Consider the following 16511-nt stretch of genomic DNA (forward strand, 5'->3'; position numbering starts at 1 on the left):
GAGCTAAGGGTTAGAGCCCAAGGTTTATGCCTTTAGAAAACTTGTGAGCTCTTCACTCAATCAGTGGGTCACAGACTGTGCTGTGGACCACACTGTAGGAGTAAAAATTTATTCTAGACAAAAGAAAAAGGTACAGGTACCCAATGGTCAAGTAACTTTGAAAACACTACAAAACCTAATCCCCCACAGGGAGACTCACAGCAGAATAGATATGAAGGTTCTGCTGAGTCCTGTAACAAGGACTCTGTTCCACTTTGTTTAACCCAGAGTTTTCCAAATTTACCTGGGCATGGAGCAAGGTTTTTTTTTTTTTTTGAACAATGTTTTTGTGTTTGTTTGAGATTTTTTGGGGGGGGGGGGGGGAGGGCAGGGATGTTTGCACTCTAACAAAACTGCTGATCTTAGCAATAAAGGATGACCTCTGCGATAAAAAAGAATTAACTACTAAAGATATGCCAACAAGTAGGATGAATTTCCAGGGAACTGTGCTGAGTGAAAAAAGCTAATCTGTATCATTGTATTTCTAGAACACGTTGAGATAACAAGATGACAGAAATGGAGAACACATTAGTGGTTATTACCAAGGGGAAGGGAGGTGGGTATGGTCATAAAACAGCTCCAGAGAAGAGGAGGGATCTTTACAGAGCTGGAAATGCTCTGTCCGCTGGCTATAGTGGTGGAAACGGGAAACTACACGTGTGATAAATCAGTGCAGAACTAAGTAACACACATAAAACAGGACCAAAAAAACCAAGGAAACGTGAACAAGACAAGGAGACTGGATCCACGGAAATTTCCTAACGGCGATACTGTACTATAGTTTTGCAGGACGTTACCACTGGGGTGAACTAAGCATAGAGTACATGGGTATCTTTGCATTATTTCTTACAACCACACCTGTAAGAACTATCTCAATAAAAATTCCAACAAACACGGAGCCTGGCGGGCTACAGTCCACGGGGTCATAGAGTCGGAAGTGACTGAGCGAGTGAGCACACACACAGGCTCTTCCAGCCTCCCGAGGTCCTGCTCCCCAAGTCATCTGCCACTGGTGTGGATCACACATTTAGGGAGATCACTGGAACCCCAAATCACCGCTTCTCCCCGTTTGTGACTGTGATGATGGAACAACGCTTACTTTTAGCTGGTGGGTAGTTCTGGGGTTTGTGGCAACAGCCTGGATTTCTTTTTCTTTCAGTTTTGTGTTCACATGCTGTACAAATGGATCTAATCCAGAAATAAAGAAGATGAGAACAGTTAGAGCAAAGGACAGTGATTTCTCAGTCTCCCCTTTTAATGACATGGTGTTCTTCATGACATTAATTCAACTTTCTTCCCCATCTACATCCCCCATCATTTATCCCAGCCCAGAGCATAAAAGTTTCTGACACATTCATTTCCCTAAAGCATTTCTTTAATCACGTTATTTCCGAGCTCAAAAACCTTTGAAGAAAATTCTCAGTCTGAAAATCAACATACACCTCTAACCTACTTCTCCAATGTAATTTTTGAATGACATGGCTCTCAAATTCTTCTGCCACTGTGGTTTTCCTTCCTTTAACTGAAAATTCTACCCTCTCCTTCACCTCATTTTCATATATCCAAACAGGATCAGTTGAGTGTTACCCCTGAATCATAGTAAACAACTATTTCCCAGGAGGCTCCTGTGTCAGGCACAGGGCTGGCTCCACGAAGAGGCCATCTCTGGCCCCCTACAGTCATCACTCTCAAGACCCCCACCATCCACCCCAACACACAAGTGTATGTCCTACCTCATCTAATTAGACCTCAAGATCCCTGAGGGCAGGTTTCATGTCTGACTTAATTTGCACTGAAGACATCCACACGTGCCCAACACTCAACCGAGGTGAACAAAGGCTCAAACGGCACCACCTGCACTCAGGGTCGCCCTCAGTGCTCCGTGCTGGCACCAGTCTTCTCTTCCAGTCCCACCCATTTCAGAAGCAAAGTTCAACGACCTATTCAGGACCCAGGCAGTAAAGCCTCAAATGCAATGCACCTAACAACAAAACCTAAGACAAGGGTGAACGATAGGAAACAAGAATTCAAGGTGCTAATATATCTGTACAGGCAAAACCACCAGAGAAACTTTACGATAAGCTTCCTTATGAAACATAAGGGGTTTTTTAAGTTCAGAATGGGGTTCGTGCCCAAATTCTACCTGCTATTTCTCCCTCTTCTCCAGAAGAGCTAATAGCCAAATGAGGACTAAAATCTCAACTTCAGTGGCAGACCTGGTTAAAGAATGGCATTGGGACCAAAAAGGGCAGTCAGGACGCGGGACTGAGACCAAGCTGACTTGCCCATCCAGGCACACGTGGAGACACGGACCCTGAGAGACGGCAGAGACCTGCCTCAGCCTTCCACAGGCAGGCCCTGTCCAAGAGACTGCCACAACCATAGGGCAGTCAAGAGGCGGAGAGAGACTGAGCGGATAAGGCGGAGCGCGCTGGCTTCCGAGGTGCTCCCTGGTAATAAGGACCAACTAGATCAGCCACTTCCGGGGCTCACAAACCTGTAAAATTGCTGCTTACAGGAATTGAGAAGTGACAGGTAGAGAGAAAAATGCAAAGTACTATTCTCCTCCTTCTCTGCTCGGGGAAAAGAAATCAGAGATCTTCCCCTGACCCCAACTGCAGGAATGTCAGGTCTGGGGAACTGGTCTTGCCTGCTATCATTCTTCAACTGTCTGCTCTCCTGAACACCCTCCCACTCCCAACAAGGCCTAAGCCCTGAAAAACAGAAAATACCTTGGAGAAACATTTCCTCCCAGCTCTACATCTAGCTGCTAAACTGTTTTTATTGCTGCCCATTCCAGTATCAGGAGATTTAACACGCATTAGCCCCTACCTGGAGAAGGCAATGGCACCCCACTCCAGTACTCCTGCCTGGAAAACCCCATGGACGGAGGAGACTAGTAGGCTGCAGTCCAGGGGTCACTAAGAGTCAGACACAACTGAGCGAATTCACTTTCACTTTTCACTTTCATGCACTGGAGAAGGAAATGGCAACCCACTCCAATGTTCTTGCCTAGAGAACCCCAGGGACAGGGGAGCCTGGTGGACTGCCATCTACGGGGTCACATAGAGTCGGACACGACTAAAGCGACTTAGCAGCAGCAGCAGCATCAGCAGCAGCAGCCCCTACCTAGCACCAGGTGAATTCAAACAATGTACACCAGGCTCTGACCTTGTGATGCTTTCAGGGAAGAGTCACCGCCACTTTCCTCTTTGAGAAAATTGGTTTCTAGGCTGAAGAGTGACTCATGTTTTGCGTCTGTAAACTCCTCGGGGGACTCCTCTGAAGTGCCGGGTGGCCCATGCCCGTCTTTTCCCTCAGGGTCAGCAGGTGAGGCCACACCTGCAATTTTGGGAAACATTTTATAGAATTATTTACTATGCTTTTGAATACAATTACACTTCTGTTGACAAATGAAATCTAATTCCTCAGCCTATATTGACACTGACACTCACTGCCATCATTAAGCCAACTCAGGTTCGAAGACAGAAGTTTCAAAATTATGCTGGACTGTTGACCCAGTACGTGTAAGGATGTTCAAAGCAGCACTAATTATAACAAATAACTGGAAAAATTATTTCATCATTTCTATTGATGGGGTACTAATTATCTCATAGTATTCACAATGGAATACTCTGTGATTAAGCTAATGTGAATCCACAGTTACAAACATTATATTATTAACAAAGAAAAGGAAGTTACAGGAATGTATGAGACCATACTCACAAATATATGTATAGACTTGTATTCACTCATATATCCATAAAAAAGTAGTCTGGAAGGTTATATACAATGGTAAAGGTGTTCATCTCAAGGTGGTGCAAATACAGGTGAACTATATTATATTACCCTCTTAAACTTTTACAGTAAATATATATTACTTTTACAATTAAAAAAAAAAAACTTTTCATCTGTAAAAACCCAAAACATGAAAGCAAGCTGAAAAAGCAACAAAATTAAACAAGAAATCCCTAAGTCGAAGACAATGATTTATTTATACCAGTACAAATGATGAATTAAAACACTAAGACTGGTGTGTGACGCCTTAAAGTATAGAAAACAATAGTCAGGCAAATAGGTATTAAGATAATAGGGTATAAAAGGCTACACAGACATATTCAGACAATGGACTACTACTCTAGCAACAAAAAGAAGTGAATTACTAATATGAACTGCACGGATGAGTCACAAAAACATGAGAAGCCAAAGAAGCCAGACACAAAAGGCTACTTATGGTATGCTCGCATTCATAAGAATTTCTAAAAAAGAGAAAATTAATATATAGTGAAAGAGAGCTGGTCAGTGGTTGCCTGATGCCAGCCTGGGAAGCTGACTGCTAAGGGACAGGAAAACTTTTTGTAGGTGTTGGAAACATTCTGTATCTCGACTTTGGTGGTGGTAATACAGACAGACACATTTGTCAAAACTTACTGAATTACATACTTGAAATGGGTATACTTTTCTGTATGTAAATCATGCCTCAATAAAGTTGATTTTAAAGTTAAATGAAAAAGTCACCTAGACGTCCGAGTGAGGCAGAGTCCCTTTAGGTTTTCAATCCCAGCTCTTCTCTGAAGCCTTCCCTCATTCACCCTGGCAGCATGCGACCACTTTGCATCTCTTCACCACCTTATATCTATCTGTTCCATCCACATCTGCTGCTTGAAATGTTCTGTGTATTTCATGTCTATCTTCCATTACACACAGTTCCTCTAAGGGAGGGACAGTAATCTCTTTAATAAGTTGAGACTTACAAAAACAGAATTATGCTCCCTTTCCTCCCAATCAGGGGAACGTTAACTAGGATTGAAGTCCTGGAAATCATAAGCAAAAATGTCACTTCTCCATGTTTATGGCCAGAGGGTCCTGTGTTTTCTGTCAGACCTCAGAGTTATCATCAAGCCCAGTAAAGTCAAGAATCTCTGCTTTGAATCCATGTGCTTTCACCCAGCTCATATAGCACAAGGCACCGTACCCCTGGGGCAATCTGTCTGTGGTCCCAGCAAAGACCTTAGACCCACACCAGAGACACTTACTGCCCTGCATGTCAGCAGACTCTGCTGCCATCTCTTCCTCCTCGCTGATGTCACTATCACCATCTTCAAGATTCATTTCTGTCTCATCCGTAACACTGTCTTCTTCTTCTTCCTCTTCCTCCTCCTCTTCCTTGGAAACATTCTTTAATGTGGCGAGTAATCGATGGTAACCAGACACTTGTTCTGGTTCACTCTCTGCTTCACTTTCAGAACTTGAAGTATCTGAACTTTCTGACTGGAAGGAAAATAGGGATTTTAAAAACAAGAAGTATACTGTTCTCATGGCTACCCCATCACTATCATCAGGTCCACAGGGGAACAAGTTCAGATTTTTCTAAATTAAAATTAGCTTTTCTGTAAATATGCAATATCTATTCAATCAAACCTTGCACCAAATTTATTTAATAGATGGGGAAACAGTGGAAACAGTGTCAGACTTTATTTTTGGGGGCTCCAAAATCACTGCAGATGGTAACTGCAGCCATGAAATTAAAAGACGCTTACTCCTTGGAAGAAAAGTTATGACCAACCTAGATAGCATATTCAAAACCAGAGACATTACTTTGCCAACAAAGGTCGGTCTAGTCAAGGCTATGGTTTTTCCAGTGGTCATGTATGGATGTGAGAGTTGGACTGTGAAGAAAGATGAGCACCGAAGAATTGATGCTTTTGAACTGTGGTGTTGGAGAAGACTCTTGAGAGTCCCTTGGACTGCAAGGAGATCCAACCAGTCCATTCTGAAGGAGCTCAGCCCTGGGATTTCTTTGGAAGGAATGAGGCTAAAGCTGAAACTCCAGTACTTTGGCCACCTCACGCGAAGAGTTAACTCATTGGAAAAGACCCTGATGCTGGGAGGGATTGGGGGCAGGAGAAGGGGACGACAGAGGATGAGATGGCTGGATGGCATCACTGACTCGATGGACATGAGTCTGAGTGAACTCTGGGAGTTGGTGGTGGACAGGGAGGCCTGGCGTGCTGCGATTCATGGGGTTGCAAAGAGTCAGACACGACTGAGCGACTGAACTGAACTGAACTGAGCCTAGCTATGCTTCTAAAAGCTCTTCCTCTTCTTTGAACTGCTAATCTTCCATATGGGAAGAAAGCCGACTAGAGACACTGAGCATTAGGTTATAAGACAATCGCACCCGTGTCAGACACTTGGCACTTTTAAAGGAGCAACAGAAAACACTACAATGCAACAACAACAACAAAAATGTAGCAATTTTTCTGAGTTTGTTTTAATGAGTTAAGACCTTTGATGATTTTCCACTCTATTATACGTTAAGTATACAAGATACTTCCTCTTAGGATTTACTAAGAGCCCTCTGGTATGCCTCCTTAACAAGTTCTAAAATGCTAATCTCTCAGGACAGTTTCAAACTCTGTACTGTATTAGTTATCACAGTGGAATTTAAACACACATCCACATTCAGAACTAAGCAATATTATGAAAATAGCTTACATCTAAAATGAAAGAGCGGAAATGTAGTCAAACTTTATTATTATATATAATCTCAGAGAAGTAACAGCCCAGAATTAACTATCGTAAGGAAGGTATAAAGCATTACCAGTTGACAAGTCTGTGGTTTTGCTTCCTTTCTGGAAACCCTGAGAAGAAACAGGTAGTGTTAAACTCTCACTACTGGTATGTAACAATTAGGAAAAAGTCTAATGATACAACTTTAAATAAGCATGGCAGACTAGCAATATATTGTAACATAAATACAGTATAACATACATTATAAATACATTATAACCATAGTCGTGTAAAAACTCCATATGCACTTGGGCAGGGATTGCAAGAAAATGCCAAACAGATGATAACTGACAAATGTAAAAGTTTAACAAAATCTCAGGACAAATACCAGAGCCACCCAGTAACTAGCTCTCATCCGAAAGATAGGAAAGTTTGGCAAATAAAAGCTCTTGGGGTTCACCCTTTTCTAGCAAGTTTCTTAATTAGGCCGTCCCTCTAACTTTTTGATAAAGCGGCCCAAAGTGTCCGGTAAGAGCTATGACCAAACTGAGAGTCTGGACACTTATAGAAGAAACCCACATATACCCACGCATCAGTTTCCTCACGGTCACGGAATAGACCGGTGATGCTAAAGGCCCCAGTGTGAAGTCGCTCAGTCGCGTCCGACTCTTTGCGACCCCATGGACTGTAGCCCCCCAGGCTCCCCTGTCCACGGGATTTTTGAGGCAAGAGTACTAGAGTGGGTTGCCATTTCCTACTCCAGGGAATCTTCCCGATCCAGGGATGGAACCCGGGTCTCCCGCATTGCCGGCGGATTCTTTACCGTCTGAGCCACCAGGGTAGCCCCAAGCAAATCTTTAAAAACATTAAAAAAAAAAAAAACTATCTCAGAAAAATCTCTGACCATACAAAAACCAACCCCTGACACCCGCCCCCACTTAAGGTGTGTAGGGTCTGGCAGAAAGCGACCGGCCCAACGAAAGGCAGGCAGACGGGAGAACGCGTCTCGGGCGGGAAGTCGCCAGGACGCCCAGCCAGGGCGGCGGGGGCGCCCTGTCACAGCCCCGGGGCGCGCGCGGGCCCAACGCCGGGACACGCGGGCTCCCTCTGGGAGAGGGGGCCGGCAGCGCGGGTCCCGCTGCGCCCCTCCACACCTGTCATAGAAGGGGTGCTCCTCGCCGAAATCCCGAAGATGCTTCTTCTGCTTTTTAGTCAGGGAGCCGAGCAGCTGGCTCTGGCTCCGGCTCCCACGTTTGCCCATGGTGAGCACCGCAAGTCCGCCCACCTCCACTAGCTCCACGCCTGGGAGTAGACCTGTCGAGCCGTTCACGCGCGCCCTCCGGCGGCGCTTTACGGCGGCAGGGGCGTACCATAAAGCAGACCCGCTTTACGTCGCGCTTGTGCGACAGGGGTTGGAACTTCCTGTTTCCCGTTTCGCCCTCTAGCGGGGTTCTTTGGAAGGACGTGCTCGCATGCCCGTCTCTTCTGGGCTGTAAAAGGAAGCAGGCAGGCGGGCCTCCGGCTTCCCCAGATGGATGAATGTATTTTGTGCATCTCTTGTGGTTGTGAGAATCAGCCTGCGTGAACGTGTAGTAGCGGAGATGGGTGAATGCAGTGCTTTATATTGCTGCTGCTGCTAAGTCGCTTCAGTCGTGTCCGACTCTGTGCGATCCCATAGATGGCAGCCCACCAGGCTCCCCTGTCCCTGGGATTCTCCAGGCAAGAATATGGGAGTGGGTTGCCATTTCCTTCTCCAATGCATGAAAGTGAAAAGTCAAAGTGAAGTCGCTCAGTCGTGTCCGACTCTTAGCGACCTCATGGACTGCAGCCTACCAGGCTCTTCCGTCCATGGGATTTTCCAGGCAAGAGTACTAAGCAACATTTAAGGGTGCTGGCTCGTCTCAATTCATCCTCATAGCAGTACACAAATGCGACTTGTTAATAAACCTGATATTGGAGGTGAGAAAGCTGACGCTTTCAAAAGGTTACATGCACACTAGCAAGCGAGGAGATGGAAGCCCAAGTCTGTCGGATGCGACCACAGGCTTTTCCTACCGGGACCTGTGACATGCCTGTGGCATGTCTTGACACAAGGACAGAAGGGACACAAGGCTGAGATCCTTGCCCTTACCCTACCTGCTCATTTTCTGAAAGTATTGCAAGGGGCCCTAGTAACAAATCTGCTCAGACATTTTTTCATGTTCCAGAGCAGAAACACATCCAGAGAGGTGACTTTCCTAAATCACCCAGAGAGTCATAATAGCGAAAGCAGTAAAAATCAAGAGCCTCAAAACCAACTTGGGGCAAAGCAGGATGGAACACTTTTAAAGGTGAAGTAACTTTTCTCCACCTGGATCATGGGGTTGGTTACACCTTGTATACAATTATCAAAATTTATCAAACTGTACATTTAAAATGGGTCCATTTTAATGTAAGTAAATAATAATCTCTATAAACAGGAAAAAACAATGCAAGTGGACTTAAAACTCAAGAGACATGCAGCATGTATGCAGAGCTACTTAAAAACCACTCGATAAACACAAAGAGATGCTTTTTTCCTAATAGTGAGTTAAAATGTCAATTATAAACCACAGCATTCGCCTGAATATTTAAGGTAAAACAGGAGCCGTTAAAGACAGTGTTCACTGGCTCTGTTATTACCGACGCTTCAGTGGGAGCATTTGAACTTTGTACAATTCCATGTCGCACCTACAGAAGTTGCACCAGAACTATCAGAATCCTAGTCTTGTGGTTCTAGGGACCATCTACTACTTCTAATTAAATTCTGGGAGGCTGGGGTGAGAGGGTGGGGATAGGAGGGAGAATCAAGAAAATATGCGAACAGCAGGTAGAGCCAGCAGCTGACCCAGCCAAGGAAGCCATAAACAAACAGACATCTGTCTTCTGTCTAATTCCAAGATAAAAAGTACAGTCACTTATGTCAACAAAAGGCTGTTTGCAAAATGTCATCATATAGTTTAAGACACTAACCACAGTATAACCTGGCTATAACAATAAAGTCATACTGTTTTTTTCTCCTCCCACCCTATTCCGAGTGCCCCAGCTTCCCTCCCCAGAGGCAACCAGTTTCTTGGTGTTCTTCCAGAGATCTGCTATAAAAAGGTATACTCTTGAGCACTTCAGGTGGCTCGTTACTCTCTCCTGGTTTCCACGTCATTGTAGTCCTATGGACAGGTCCAGACCGTTCCCAGGTCCAGAAAAAACTGTGTCCTAGCTCCACCCAAGCGGTCTCATCCTTGGCTCAGTGAGCCTGCTTCCGAAAATATTTATCTATATTAGCCTTTGACAACATAAAAGTGGATGCTTTGTGCAGTTTTAACCCGAGAGTTCAGAACTGAAACACTTTCTTCCTGCCCCCTGTGAAAGTTCTCTTAGTAAAACCCACACAAAGAACATGCACGTGCCAACTAGTGAGGGCCCTGGGAAAAGGGTAAGGAAGGCAGAGTGTGTTCTTCCCCTTCATCTTCCCACACTTGACTCTTCTTCCCCCTCCTTCAAGGGTTTCTTTCACCTTTCCCCTCAGGCACTCAGTATTTTCAGTGGTGAAAACAGTGCAGGAAGTAATCTTTTATACTAGTTTGTAAAGAGAGCTTGATGAATCAGTGTTACTTTTCCCTGGGTGTTTTCCATTTGGGGAGACTCCCTGGGATATTGATCCTTGGGGGTAGACAAGGATGACTGCCCCTTAGGACAAGATTGTTAGAATATTCAGAAAAGTGTCCATTTTTCTTTCTTTGAAACCTTTTCTTTGGAAAATTTCAGTTCAGTTCAGTCGCTCAGTTGTGTCTGACTCTTCATGACCCCATGAATCGAAGCACGCCAGGCCTCCCTGTTCATCACCAACTCCCGGAGTTCACTCAGACTCATGTCCATTGAGTTGCTGATGCCATCCAGCCATCTCATCCTCTGTCGTCCCCTTCTTCTCCTGCCCCCAATCCCTCCCAGCATCAAAGTCTTTTCCAGTGAGTCAGCTCTTCGCATGAGGTGGCCAAATGCTAAAGTAGTTGAGACTGTATAAGACATTCCCGCGCTTCCTTCTCTCAGCTTCAAGAGCCATCTTGTTTTATGCAATCACCGACCCGCTACCCCTGACCCCTCCAGCCCCCACCCCGTATTATTTTTGAAGTCAGTCTCTGACCTCGTATTATTTCATCTGTAAACATATATTTTAAAATATCTAAAAGATAGGGTTATTTCTTTAACACAGCCACAATGGCACTATTTTACCTAATAAAATATTTAGTATCATCATATATCCAGTCAGTGTTCAAATTTCTCATAAATGTGTTTTTTTTACACACTTAATTTAATGTATTCTGATGTTCTCTCTCTCTCATGAATACATTGTTGGATCTAGAACTTGGATCACACGTCACTGTAGTTGGTATGTTATACTTCCATCAGGAGGCATACAACATCTGGTTGCCTTTCATTTTGTGATAGTGTCAGTCATAGGTAATCAGTGTCTAAATTTGTTAATTCATTAGAAAAGTGAAAGTGAAGTTGCTCAGTCGAGTCTGACTCTTCATGACCACATGGACTGTAGCCTACCAGGCACCTCCATCCGTGGGATTCTCCAGGCAAGAGTACTGGAGTGGGGTGCCATTTCCTTCTCCAGGGGATCTTCCCATCCCAGGGATTGATCCCAGGTTTCCTGCATTGTAGGCAGACACTTTACTGTCTGAGCCACCAGGGAAGCAGAGGTTGCATTCTATCACAGAGGGTGATATTCTAATTCGATCGTTTCTTCTTCACTTCCTTGTTGGACTATTTCTCTGAAAACAGGCTTTTCCTTCTCAATTTTGTTTACCCAATGGTGCTGTTTGTATCAGGGACTTCTCCAGTGAGCCAACTATTCGAATCAGATGACCAACAGACTGGAGCTTCAGCTTTAGCATCAGTCCTACCAACGAATATTCAGAGTTGATTTTCTTTAAGATTGACTGGTTTGATTTCCTTACTGTCCAAGGGACTCTCGGGAGTCTTCTCCAGCACCACAGTCCCAAGCCATCAATTCTCTGGCACTCTGCCTTCTTTATGGTCCCTGATGCTGGGAAAGATTGAGGGAAGAAGGAGAAGAGGGCATCAGAGAATGAGATGGCTGGATGGCATGACCAATGGGATGGACATGAACCTGGGGAAACTTCAGGAGATGGTGAGGGAGAGGGAAGCGGCGTGCTGCAGTGCATGGGGTCGCAAAGAGTCAGACATGACTGGGCGACTGAACAACAACAACTGTTAGTATAGGAAAGGCAGGGAAAGTGCTTGATTCCCTGCCTTCTTTTACTAATTTTAAACCCAAGGAATCAATTCAGTAGATCTTCTAATGCTGACCAAGTTCTTTTTTTTTTTTAATTTATGTATCATTGTAAACTCATGGAATTACACAAATCGATGTGTTTTGATCCCTTGTAAAGATTGTGGTGTATACGGTTGGCAAGAGCTTGTTTGATATAAAGTGATGTGTTTGAAAAGGCAAACTACGTTGTAATGCAAACCACACAAAGTGAGCAGGAGTCTTCCCGAGATTCCCAGCAGAGCAGGAAGGGGAGGCTGCTGGGGAAGCATAATTTGAGGACACAGATCAGACACTGGCGATGTTTGGGGTTTGAAATTTATGTGATAATACAGTGATAAGAAGGGCGCATGGCTTCAAGATGTGTTGACAGGGAGCCATACCAAAGGTATGACTCTAATGATGAAAGCTCCTACGCCTCAGCTACTGATTTGGGAGGATTCTGGAGAAGGGGAGTATGTCTCCTCCCGGAGGCCTCAAACCAGACGGTTTTCTACATACAAGTCCAGCTTCTCCACCACGTGTCGACACACATGTCTATTTACAGCCTAAAGCAATCTAGCCCCTCCCTGAGAGTGCAGGCGGGAATCAGTCTCTCGCTACCCTTCTAATGAAATGAGCTTGTTTATTCACTTTTAAAAGTGTACTGAACACCCTGGGCCAGGTGCTGGGCTAGCAGCTGAGGCTGGGAGAAAGAAGAGGGTGCATGCCAGCCTCTTCAAGGAGTTCTCAGCCTCAGCCAGGCATGGATAAGTATGAAGACCATTGCGATACACCATGATTAATGCTGAACTGATAGAGGCTGGGTGCTAAGGAAGCAGGTAGGTCGGTGTTTGGGGGCCCGTGGGGGTCGGGGGCCAGGGGCAGAGGGTCACTTGCTGCTGTTGAGCATTTCTCTCTGTCACGTTCACCGAACATCAGTATTGAACTTGAGATGACTCTAGATTCTAGACCTTAGGCTGTAGGAGGTGTTTCTGCTGACTTTATGAACAGCATGTGTGTGTGTGTTCAAGACAGGGTATGAGGGATATAGGGCAACAGGAAATTAGAAAGCTATGTAGTCATCGGATTCCTCAGTGTTTATTGTGTAAGAGCAATGAGCTCTCTAGGTGGAGCATATTTTAGAAAATGAGATGATGTCTGAAAAAAGAGAAAGCTTTGTGATGCATTTCGGTGCACTCCACATAACTTGAAAATGTAAAATACTATTGTACACAGTGTCTACCCTTTCTATTCATCTGTATCCATAAGAACTACCCATTATCAAACCCAGAGCCTGGCACAGAATGACCTTTAAATATGCTTCCTCAAGCTTATCGGAGGTTGATTTATATTAGACCTAGCCTAAAACGGAAATGTTTTATCAGATTACATTCATTTATTGAGAACAAGGGAAAATGCTCCTCTAGAGGGGATGGAGGGACTTCCCAGGTGGCTAAGCGGTAAAGAACCCGTCTGCCAATGCAGGAGACGAAAGAGATGTGGGTTCAATCCCTAGGTCAAGAAGATCCCTTGAGTAGAAAATGGCAACCCACTCCAGTATTCCTGCCTTGAAAATTCTATGGACAGAGGAGCCTGGAGGGCAATAGTCCAGGGGGTTGCAAAGAGTTGGACAGACTGAGCTCGCATCCTTCGAGGGGATAAAGTTTTAATTCCTCCCTCTAGCGGAATGTTGGTATAACTACACTTTTGTTTTTCACATTTTCTGGCAAACATTAATCAAACATTTTCTAAGCAGTTACCATGTTCCTGTTACAGCATTAGGCACTGAGGATTTAAAATACTCAGATCTCAGACTTTCCCCTTGAAGACCTCACCGTCTAGCTGGGGAGACAAAGCAATTAGCCATGGGCTAAAAGCTGGATGAGAAGGATGAACAAAGGATTTTGTTAGTCGCTCAGTGGTGTCCGGCTCTTTGTGACCCCATGGACTATAGCCTGCCAGGCTCCTCTGTGCATGGGATTCTCCAAGCAAGAGTACTGGAGTGGGTTGCCATGCCCTTGTGCAAAGGGTTTTAGGAACCTGGAAGACAAAGAAGTTCATCCTGCCGTGGAGGAGAGAGGAAAGGTCATGGGAAGTTGCACAGAGGATGCAGTGAGTCAGAGTTTCCTGCGAAAGGACGTTCCAGAGAGAGGGGACAGCATGAACAAGGTGGGAAAGATGTGTTTGGAGAACTGCTCGTGGTTCACGGTGCTGAGGTGAGTGCGTGGGAGGGGAGGGGTTGGAGAGACGGGCAGATGAGAAGTCAGTCTTCTAAACCGCTTGCTGGGGAGTTGAGGCCCAATTCCATGCAGAGGTGAGGGGCTGTTAAAGGATTTCAAGCAAGGGGGTTATGTGATCAGATGCGGACTTTAGAGAAATCGCAATGATGTCTGTTGGCGATGTCTGATGTCTGTTGGCAATGATGATGGGTGACGAGGATGTTAAATCTTCCTTTCCGACGCCTTCCTGGAGCAGTTAGTGCTCTTTTTTCAACGTTTTATTAATTTGTTTTTGGCTGCACTGGGTCTTTGATGCTGCGTGCAGGCTCTCTTTAGTTGTGGTGAGCAGGGGCTGCTCTCTGCTGTGTGTGCAGGCTTCTCATTGTGGTGCCTTCTCTTGTTGCACAGTACGGGGTCGGGGGGGGGGGGGGGCTTCAGTCGTTGTGGCTCACAGGCTTAGTCTCTCTGCAACATGTGGGATCTTCCCGGACCAGGGATCGAACCCGGGGCCCCTGCATTGGCAGATGGATTCTTACCCACTGGCTCACCGGGGAAGTCCCAGTTAGTTCACTCTTCATGCTGCCCACCTCCAAAATGCTTCCTCGAACTTGTGAACGTTTCTCGAAGCTAGTACTTCTAGCCTCTCCTGATCGTCTCTCCTAAGCTGAGACTGTAGTGAATTCAGTCTATGAAATCCATGCCATCCATGCTAGTTCCTTGCAGGGTGTGGATACAACATGAAGGAATCTTACGGTGCAAGCTAATGGGCCCTGCTCCCCATCACTGTTTAGCTGTTTCTGTTCTCCCTCTGCTTGCTCCTGTGGCTCAGAGATCCCTGTATCCATGCTGACAGATTCTAAATGACCGTCTGGGTTAACATTGCCTTGATGAGAACATTTTTTTTTTTTTTGCATTCTCACAACTGTAAAGTTTCCTTTCCCATCATTTTAGTGACCGATAATCCTACTGTAAACGTATTTGGTTTTTTGAAGCTCGTAGGGTGTTAACATAATGCTGGAGCAGTATGTAAACTTAAAATCATAAACAACGTCTGTGACCTCAGTAGACAATAAAATAAATGTCAAGATCATTCAAGTCACACATTAAGCTTGAGGTTTCTATTAGATGTCCAAGTGGAGAGTCCAGGAGATGGATACATGAGCACGTGGGGCTCAGGGCGGGTCGGGGGTGGTAGTCCAGGATGCCGGGATACCCAAACGGGAGTGGTCAGAGAGGAAATGAGACCCAGTGAGATCTCGTTGTGTAAATACAGCCTGAGAACTGAGCCCTGGGGCCTTGTAAATTTCAGGGTGGGGGTAGATGAGGAAGAACCAGCAAGTGATGGAGAAGGGGCAACCATGTGGGGAACCGGAAAGCTGGTATTGTCTCCCACTTACTAATCAATCCCTCTCAGGAAAGGTAGGTTTGCAAAGGGGTTAAGCCCGAGGATACTGGACTCAGCTGTCAGGATTCGGATCTCAGAACCTGGTAAGAACAAAATGAGGTTACACTTCATATGTGCCACTCGGGCTGGTGTCGGACCTGGAGGGTATTTATTTGTTGAGTAACCATTGACTGAGCCCTCCTGCACACTGGGCACACTGGGCCAAAGGAGCTGATGAGAAAGAATGAAACAAAGGCCCTGGCCTCAGGGCCCTCGGAGTCCAGAGGGAAGGCGAAGGCTTGGAAGCCAGTGAGTCTCCGTGACATCACAACATGGTAAATTCTTGAATGAAAGTATGAGCCATGCACTGAGAGAACAGAGGAGGAGTGATTAATCCAGCCGGCAGTGGCCTGGCTTAAATGTGATGCATTTTTTTTCTTGCTCATCTTTTATGTGCCATTTTGCCCGTGAAATTCACAACTCTGCTAAGCACCGGTAATTAACCTACAGGACAATTTGAGAATGTTTTTCTTTAGAAGGAAAGAAGTGGGGGAAAATCCTCGGGATATAGACTATGGTCCTACTTTTAAAAAAATTAAAAAAACGAAGTTAAGAATTACCATCTTGAATTAAATTGAACTTATAATTGCCTATTAGCCCAAACCAACAGCAGCTATTATGTTGTCCCACTTTTGACTGTTAGCAAATCATTCCCCAGCGTGGTCCTCCCATCACAGGCTTAATGGCGGAGTCTATTACATCTGGTGTGGGAGGCTTCAGTGATCTTAGTCTTTTTCCTTGGGCAATGATTTGCCTTTCATTTGAGGGGCGGCTTTTCTTCTTCACATGGTGAAGCCTCATGAATGTCAGCCTTTCCCATATTTAACTACCATACATTTCTCATGAAGAAGATTTTCTAGCATTTTCTTCTGCTTTCTATTTGTCCTTGTTTTCCTCTCTGTGCATTTATTCTGGCTAGAACTAAAAAATTTAAGAAGTAAGATTTGCAACTAAAGATGTCCTTCGTGAATTTACCATATATTCTTGCATTGAAAAT

At 45.1% G+C, this 16511-nt stretch overlaps 1 protein-coding gene across 3 annotated transcripts in view; it reads right to left on the reverse strand.

Moving 5' to 3' along the window:
• The window catches only part of UTP25 (UTP25 small subunit processome component), a 28925-nt gene extending 21019 nt beyond the window's left edge, over nucleotides 1-7906 (reverse strand). The window contains exons 1-5 of one of the 3 annotated variants that reach the window (XM_060396738.1): nucleotides 7838-7906; nucleotides 6644-6683; nucleotides 5076-5310; nucleotides 3211-3381; nucleotides 1139-1227 (exon numbers count right to left, since the gene is read on the reverse strand). In XM_060396738.1, coding sequence (XP_060252721.1) covers nucleotides 1139-1227; nucleotides 3211-3381; nucleotides 5076-5151 — 336 coding nt within the window. In that variant the 5' untranslated portion in view covers nucleotides 5152-5310; nucleotides 6644-6683; nucleotides 7838-7906. Of the gene's footprint in view, nucleotides 1-1138; nucleotides 1228-3210; nucleotides 3382-5075; nucleotides 5311-6643; nucleotides 6684-7706 lie in introns of all 3 variants that reach the window. The other 2 variants (XM_015099386.4, XM_042229253.2) reach the window with 2 other exon arrangements.
• Nucleotides 7907-16511: the final 8605 nt, after the last annotated feature.

The sequence above is a fragment of the Ovis aries genome, chromosome 12 (assembly GCF_016772045.2).
Source record: "Ovis aries strain OAR_USU_Benz2616 breed Rambouillet chromosome 12, ARS-UI_Ramb_v3.0, whole genome shotgun sequence".
NCBI lineage: Eukaryota > Metazoa > Chordata > Mammalia > Artiodactyla > Bovidae > Ovis > Ovis aries.